General features: G+C 37.5%; 1 protein-coding gene across 1 annotated transcript; it reads right to left on the reverse strand.

Annotated features, from left to right (window-relative positions):
* Positions 1–509: 509 nt before the first annotated feature.
* Positions 510–1,463, reverse strand: LOC139154048 (olfactory receptor 14A16-like). The gene has a single exon (XM_070728478.1). It carries the CDS (start codon positions 1,461–1,463, stop codon positions 510–512), a length of 954 nt encoding a protein of 317 aa, XP_070584579.1.
* Between the last annotated feature and the right edge of the window lie 7,586 nt (positions 1,464–9,049).

Genomic DNA, 9,049 nt, shown 5'->3' on the forward strand with positions numbered 1-9,049 from the left:
ATTTTCTATCAGATGAACCAACTTCTGAATGGCAACTCCACTGCTATATTGTTTCTGCCATTCACAGAGGCATCTAACTACAGATTCAGAAACCAGGCTTAGTTACATGGATATTTATACTATGATGAAATTAAAGTCAATGTGGACTTTAAAAATCATTTTATTATATATTGATACTATGGAATAAATATAAACCCAGGTTCTCTCAAAAATTTCTTTAGGGATCACAATTCAGGAGCATATTATAAAAGAAAAATGCCGATAAAGATAAATTGATATACTGAGACCTATTGGAAAATTATCAAGAGAAATTTAAAATCAGAACAAGTTAACAATTAATATCAGGATATACTTGTTAGTGGTTTTCACAATTACAATTGAAAGATTGGAAGATTAAAGATTAAAATTGATAAAAAGACTTATAGTATAGAAAAAAGTAAGTCAAAATTTGAAATACATTTTTCTCTCCCCCAATGGAATTAATATTAAATTAAATCCCAAATCCAAATCTAGAAAGGAGAGGTAAGAAAAGAATGCTTAGAACCAAATTTTGGATCTAATAGTTTGAACAGGGCTATCTTTATGTCTTTGTTTCTCATGCTGTAAATCAGTGGATTTAGAATGGGTGGGACAAGGGAATATGTAATGGTCAGCATTATATCCAGATTAGATGGGGAATTTGAAGGAAGTTTCATGTACGTAAGTGTTCCTGTGAACATAAACACAGAAACAACAATGAGATGGGGAAGACAAGTGGATAAGGCCTTTTGTCTTCCCTGTGTGGAGGGTATTCTGAACACTGCATTCAAGATCTTTATGTAACTTACTAAAATGAAGATAAATAAACCTAATACTATAATGATACTTAAGGCAAGAATTCCAACTTCACCTTGATTGAAATCTAGGCAAGTGAGCTTTAATAATTGTGGAATCTCACAGAAGAACTGATCAACAACATCGGAGCAAAAAGGAACTGTAAATGTGCCAATTGCATGCAGGATTCCAAAGAAAAAACCACTGATCCATACACTAGCAATCATCTGAGCACATGTCCTCCTATTCATCACCATTTCATACTGCAAAGGATTGCAAATAGCAACATATCGGTCATATGCCATGACTGTGAGAAGAAAGAAATCAGATGTCAAAAATGAAACAAACAGGAGAGCTTGAGAAATGCAACCAGAATAAGAAATGAATCTGGTATTCATGAGAGAATTTGCTATGGATTTGGGCATAATAACTGAAACAGAAGCAAGATCCAGCATAGCCAAATTCATCAGAAAAATGTACATGGGGATGTGCAAATGATGGTCAAAAGACACAGCTGAGATGATGAGAAGATTTGCTGTTGCAGTTGCAAAGTAGAAGGCTAGAAATACAAAACAATGTAGAATTTGTAGTTCCCGAATAGCTGAGAATTCCAGAAGCAAGAATGTAGTCACAGATGTCTGGTTACCCATCAAGAGTTTCTTACTCATTACTAAGATGAATATACCATCTGGAAAAAAGAAGAGAAAATAATTGAAAGTACAGTTGTGGCCACTTTTGGAAAATAATTACTTTTCTAGCCATTTCAGTCACAAATTATAATGTTCAATTTGTACTTTAGGGATTTAGTATCAAGTTGTCTTCCATATTCATCTTTGAATAAATAAAAAGCATTAGTAAGTCTTTGAAACTAAAATTTCACATAATTTATAACTACTGTCTCATTGGAATTAAAATAAGAAAGTAATAAAATAACAACAAATAAGGAAGATTTAAATATTCAATTGCTGCACTATTCTGATCTTTGTAATTATACAGCATAGCATCTGCAGAACTATTCACCTTGATATTTGGCAATTTGTGTCTGTATCTCTACGTGTGCATTGGATAAACTGCAACTCCTTCATTGCAAAAACATATGGACCACACATCTTGATCAGGACAAATCAATAGATGCAATTTACATTGACTTCTGTAAAGCCTTTGACTCAGTGGTTCATGACAAACTACTTCTAAAACTCAAATCCTATGGCATCTCGGGATCCCTCCATGGCTGGATAACTGTGTTCCTATCCAAAAAGGCAACAAGATGTCAAAATTGGCATTGATTGGCAAAAAGAATCAGAACACCAAATACAAGCTGAACAAACAAGACCTTACAGACAACCCTCACTCCATAAAAAAACCTTGGAATACTCATATCAAATTATCTAAGAGCCAGAGCCACTGCAACAACTTTGCCAAAAAGGCTTCAAGAGTTGTTAACCTAATCCTACATAACTTCTGCTCTGGTAATCTCACTAACCACAGCATACAAAATTTTTGCCAAACCAATCCTTGAATACAGCTCATCTGTCTGGAATCCACACTACACTTTGGACATAAACACTCTATAAAATATCCAGAAATAATTTACTAGAAGAGCCCTCCACTCACAACAGAATACCCTACACAACTGGACTTACTATCCTAGGTTTATCCTCGCCTTAAATACAACCTAAGCATAGCCCATAAAATCATCCGCTCCAATATCCTTCCTGTCAATTAACCACATTTGGAGTACTGTGTTCAGTTCTGGAGATCTCACCTACAAAAAGATATTGATAAAATTGAACAGGCCCAAAAATGGGCTATAAAAATGGTGGAAGGCCTTAAGCATAAAACTTACCAGGAAAGACTTAATGAACTCAATCTGTATAGTCTGGAGGACAGAAGGAAAAGGGGTGGGTGGGCATGATCAAAACATTTAAATATGTTAAAGGGTTTAAATATGGTTCAGGAGGGAAGTGTTTTTAATAGGAAAGTGAACACAAGAACAAGGGGACACAATCTGAGGTTAGCTGGGGGAAAGATCAGAAGCAACATGAGAAAATATTATTTTACTGAAATAGTAGTGATGCTTGGAACAAACTTCCAGCAGTAACTGAATTTAAACATGCCTGGGATAAATATATATCCATCTTAAGATAAAATACAGGAAATGGTATAAGGGCAGACTAGATGGACCATGAGTTCTTTTTCTGCTGTCAATCTTCTATGTTCCTAAGTTTCTATGACTACCTCAGCTTCAACCACAACAACACACAAGCACACAAAAGATACAAATTTAAAGTAAATTGCTCCAAACTCAACTGCAGAAAGTATGATTTAGTAACCGAGTAGTTAATACATGGAACTCACTACCTGACTTTGAAGTATCATCACCTAACCTCCAAAACTTTACCCTTAGATTATCCACTGTTGACCTCTCCCGATTCCTAAGAAGTCAGTGAAGGGCGTGCATAAGTGCACCAGTGTGCCCTTCCATCCCCTGTCCTAATGTTTCTCTCTTACAAGTATCATGTATATAAACATTGTTATATCTTTGTATACTACTAATATGTACTTGACTAAATAAATAAATCAATAAATGAATGAATGAATAAATAAATAAATAAATAAAAATAAGTAAATAAATAAATAAATAATATAATATAATAAATAAATATATGCACACAAAATGACTGGAAATATCCAGTTTGCTAAAGTTGCAGTGCATTGATGAACAAACAGATTGACATTTCCCAACATGATAGTAACAGGATAATTATGTACTCTATGTTCCCCACAATCTGCAAGGATGTTCTAACATACTTTACTTGTCTGTAAGCAGAAAAAATATCTTCCACCATTTGTTTCAACATTATTGCCATTGTTGCATTTAATATATTTTAACTACTGAACAGATAGAGTGAGGGATATTGCTAAATAACAGAAAAACGCTTACTTTAAAATAAATATTACTCATATTTTAAAAAGACAAAATTATATTTTGGATTCTACAATATGGAAAATAAACAATTGCTAAATATAAACCCATCAACAAAACAGAAAAGAAAAGCAAATTTACAATAGATATTTATTATTAACTTACTATTTTTGGTCTTTGTCTCTCAGTTTCTGAGATATTCTTATGATGTGCTTCTTCCACCAATAATTTTTAGATGGTCTACATAATAATATGACTATTTATACATGTTTTATTATTTATGCTTTAAATAAATGAGAAATTTGTCTATTATCTTGGGAAACAGACTTCATGGAAATGCCTCAAGAGTGAAACATCAAAGAGGCTGGATCAATAAATCCAACTGCAATTCAACTGATTGTACTGATATGTTTCAGTAACACGTGCTCTTTTCTTTTGTTTTGGGCAAACAATTAATTATTCTCTTGGTCTTCATTTGCTTATTACATTATGATACTGAATATGTACTAACCATTATTAGCAGAACATGTACTAGTGTACAATGTTCCCTCTAACTTTTTTCCTGTGTGGGCAGAAAAGTATAGTGTCTGAGCGGCAGTCCCTTTGGGACTGGGCGGCATAGAAGTATAAATAAATAAACAAATAAACAAACAAATAAATAAATAAGCAAACAAACAAGAAAAAAATTCCTTTCTTTTTTATTAAAAGAAATTAATAATAAAATAAAATCAAAATCCATTACTATTATTACTATCTTCTCCTCTTTTTCCATCCCTGTCTCCTCCCCCTTTGTGTGTGTGTGTGTGTGTATGTGTGTGTTTGTGAACTCTTGAACCATTTCCAATAACAGGTGAGCTATTGGAAATGGTTCAAGAGTTCACACACACACACACACACACACACACACACACAAACGGCTGGGGGTTTTTTTCTCTGTTATTATTTGGGTGCTTTTTACCATATGCTTTAAATCAAGAGTCATTTCTCTCTCTTTCTCTTTCTCTTTCTCTCTCCCCCTCTTGCTCTCTCTCTTTTTCTCACTTTCTTTCTCCCTCTCTTTCTACCTCTCTCCCCCTCTTGCTCTCTTTCTTATTCTTTCTCTCTCTATATTGCTTTCTTTCTCTCTCACTCTTTCTTTCTATCTATCTATCTCTCTTGCTTGCTTTCTCTTCTCTCTCTTGCTATCTCTCTCCCCCCCTTTCTCTCTCTTTCTCTTTCTCACTTACTTTCTCTCTCCCCCCCCTCTCTGTGTCAGTGAGGGAGCTGCGAGAGCGCTTTCTCCGAGCGCTTCGGGAACGCCTGCCCTGCCTCTACTGCAGCCCCCTTGCTGAAAGTCCGGGACAAAAGTGCTCCCAGTGAAGGGGCTGCGAGAGGGAAGGGGCGGGCATTCCCGAAGCGCACAGAGAAAACCCTCTCTCACAGCCCCCTGGCTGGCAGCGCGGATGAGGAGGAGGAGGAGAAGAAGCCGCAGCCACCACCGTGGCAGAAGTTGCGCCCCAAGGCAGGATGTGGCGGAGAAGGAGAGGGGGCAGATCGAGCAGGTGGGGGGCAGGGCCGAGAGGCCAGGGGCGCGAGGGGGCTGGAGGCACCATGGGGAGGCAGGGGCGGCCGCGGATCCCTTTCCTTCTACTACCGGCACCTCCCCACCCCCACCCCCCCGCAGGCTGGCAGGGGGATGTGGAGTGCGCGCCCGTGGAAAAGGGTGCATGGGGGGGTATTTGGGTGCGTGTGCATGCACACGGGCGCAGCTTACGGGGAACGCTGCTAGTGTACTATATTACTAAGAACTAGTATAAAGTTCTTACTAGTAATGTTTACCAATTAGGCATTCACTTACAGGGCTAGGGAAAGTTGTATATAAATACTGGTGAGAGATAATAGGTTTCAAAATAGATCAATTTAAAACATGTCTAACTTTAAGAAAAATAAGAAAAACAAGAAAAATCATCAGATAAATATGTGTTGTGTTTGTTTGTTTGTTTGTTTGTATGTTATGTTTGGGTTCCTACAAAATTTAGATTCCCTCCATGCATAGCAAATGTAAGACAATTGATATTTTAAAATATATTTCTTTTTGATAATGTGTTATTTATAGTTTTCAGCTTGATGCATCTTCACAGGTACATAGCGTGCCATAAGGGTACGTAACATACCGTACAATGCCTTTTGGCATGCATTAGAAAAGGAGGCTCTCAATCATTGGTTGCTTCCAGAGGGTATTTGTATGTACCTCTATTCTTTTTATCTCCTGGATCTATCCTTCTCCTACACATGGGTGTACTACGAATATCTAGTCTTCCCCTTTGGCTCCTCATCAAACCACAGGCATTTTTACTAGGTGTGGTTACCTTCACTACTCTCTATGGGTTATGCTTGTTTTTCATGAGCATTCTCATCTCATTGATACCGTTATTCCATCCTCTTCCCTGTCTTAAGTGGAACGGGATACTCAGATAACTCTACCTACCTTCAGACACCATTTCTTCCCTGTCATACCAGTAAGAGCTGGTTGTCACCATTCACCAGGATCACTCCTTCGGGGATCATGTTAGATCTTCAGAAGTGCAAGCTGTTCCTCCCCAGAACAGAAAGATTAGCCTTGTGGGCATCTTCCATTGAGTGCTGTCCTACTGCACAACATCTGGAGCCTTCTTGTACCCAAAAGATCCTCCAGGGGCTTGGTTCCATTCCAGCAGACATGGCGGGTTTCCTCCCCAGCCAAGGTCAAGCTTCCAGTCACTGGCCAAAGATACCTGCAGTGGTGAATGTCAGCGGCCATCAACAAGGGTCTTGCCTCTTGTGGCCTCTCAATTATTCATGACCTGAGGTGCCAGCACAAGGTACCAATGATAGTACATATCACTCATGTTGTTTATAGCTTCTTTCTACAAAGCTTAGTCATTGCTTACATTTCTGTAGAACTTCTGTTTTACTCCTTAGTAAATAGTAGAACCCAAACCTGCTGTACTCATCTACAATGACCAGTGCACATTTTGTTCCTCCCAAACTGGCTTGCATTTGCCCAATCAAATCTGCATGTACCAGCTCTAGAGCTCTTGTTGTCTGCCTTATGCTATTTTTGCTCACTGGGAATTTATTTATTATTTATTTATTTATTGGACTTGCATGCCTGCCCGCTCCATGGACTCGGGGTCACTCACAACACATCAATAAAAAACAATATAGAAAAACCTATCTAATCCAATTAATATAAATAGATAATCTAAAAAACCTAAAAAGGCTAAAACATTAAAAGTCATTCTTCCAGATTCAAACCACAGACATACCACACATTCATTGACCAGAGGCTAGCCAGGCGGCATAAATAGGTTTTCAGATTCTTGTGGAAGGCAAGGAGGGTGTGGGCAGTACAAATCTCTGGGGGGAGTAGATTCCAGAGGGCCTCCCCCTCCCCCACAGAGAATGCTATTCCCATAGGCCCTGCCAAATGACATTGTCTAGTTAATGGGACCTGGAGAAAGCTGATTCTGTGGGACTGAGCCAGATGCTGGAATTCATGTGACAGAAGGCAATCTCATAAGTAATCTGGTCCAATGCAATGTAGGTCTTTATAGGTCATAACCAACACTTTGAATCACGTCCGGAAACCAATTGGCAGCCAATGCAATCCATGGAGTGCTGAAGAAACATGGGCATAGCTTGGGAGGCCCATGACTGCTCGTGCAGCTGCATTCTGCACAGTTTGTTGTTTATATTATTTCACTTTCTGAGCAAAATAAACAAATAAGCATTAAATTTTACATTTCATTTTTCATTTGTTTATGATCAGGAGTGTCCACATTAGTATATCAAGGCCAAAAGTATTCAAAAAATTTGGAACTTGGAGCCTAATCTATATATAAAGTGAAATAATTGCACACAACCGAGGTGGGGCTTTTCTGAGTAAAATAAACAAATAAGCATTAATTTTTTTTCCTTTCATTTTTCATTTGTTTAGGATCAGGAATGTTCAAATTAGTATGCCAATGCAAAAGGTACTTTAAAAAATTGGAATTTGCAGCCTAATCTATATATAAAAATGAAATAGTTGCACACAGCCAGGGGGAGGCGCTTTTCTGACCAAAATAAACAAATAAGCATTATTTTTTTCATTTCATTTTTCATATGTTTATGGTCAGGAATGTTCAAATCAGTATACCAATGCAAAAATTATTCAAAAAATACTTCCAGTAGCTAAAATCAACTTTTTTTTAGTCTGGGTCTAAAAGGACCCAGAACAGAACAAGTGTATATTAAACGGACCCAGCAAAAACTAAATAACCCCCCCCCCCAAAAGAAAACCCCTTAGAAATGAGGCAAAGTCATGTAATTTCAAATTTCAGATATGCAGGGAAATATTTTTTACAGGGTCTCAAATTTCATTTCGACTCTAAAAGGACCTGAACAGAACAGCAGGGTTAAATAAGGTTCAGGATGGAAGTGTTTTTTATAGGAAAGTGAACACAATAACAAGGGGGCACAATCTGAGGTTAGTTGGGGGAAAGATCAGAAGCAACATGAGAAAATATTATTTTACTGAAAGAGTAGTGTATGCCTGGAACAAACATCCAGCAGACGTGGTTGGTAATGCCACAGTAACTGGATTTAAACATGCCTGGGATAAACATCTATCCATCCTAAAATAAAATATTGGAAATAGTATAACGGCAGACTTGATGGACCATGGGGTCTTTTTCTGCCTCAATATTTTATGTTTCTATGTATCAATATTTGTCATACTTTCCCAAATTGTACTTATTTCTTCTCCCCCCATCATCATTATATCAATGATGATGAACCATTTTTGGCTCAGGTGACAAAAGAATGTGGACACATGCAAGAGCATGCATGTGCATGCCCACACATGCATGTGCATAGACTTCACTGAAGCTTCTGGACTTCCTTTATGCCTGTTGGGCTATTTTTCACTCTCACCATGATTCAGGAAAGCCTTCTGAAGCTTGGGGAGAGTAAAAAATGGCCCAATGAGCCAACTGAAAGTTCAAAAATAAACTTGCAATTGGTCCATTTTTCACCCTCCCCAGATTAGAGAAGGCTTTCCTGAAGCATGATAAGAGCAAAAACATCCAAATAGGGCTAAATTTATTTGTTTATTTGTTCATTCATTCATTCATTTGATTTCTAGGCCACCCTTCTCCTGAGACTCAGGGCGGCTTACAACATAAATAAATACATAAAAAGCAAGTCAGAAATCAAAATTAAAACTAAAATACAATTCTAAAATTAAATAAAAGTTCCTATCTAACTTGAATCATTAAAACATGCAAATTCATTCATCCATATCTCGCT

This window comes from Erythrolamprus reginae, chromosome Z (assembly GCF_031021105.1).
Source record: "Erythrolamprus reginae isolate rEryReg1 chromosome Z, rEryReg1.hap1, whole genome shotgun sequence".
Classification (NCBI taxonomy): domain Eukaryota; kingdom Metazoa; phylum Chordata; class Lepidosauria; order Squamata; family Dipsadidae; genus Erythrolamprus; species Erythrolamprus reginae.

Coding starts and splice junctions, on each gene's coding strand:
- LOC139154048 (XM_070728478.1), bottom strand. CDS start 1,463: ATGGGTAACCAGACATCTGTGACTACATTCTTGCTTCTGGAATTCTCA.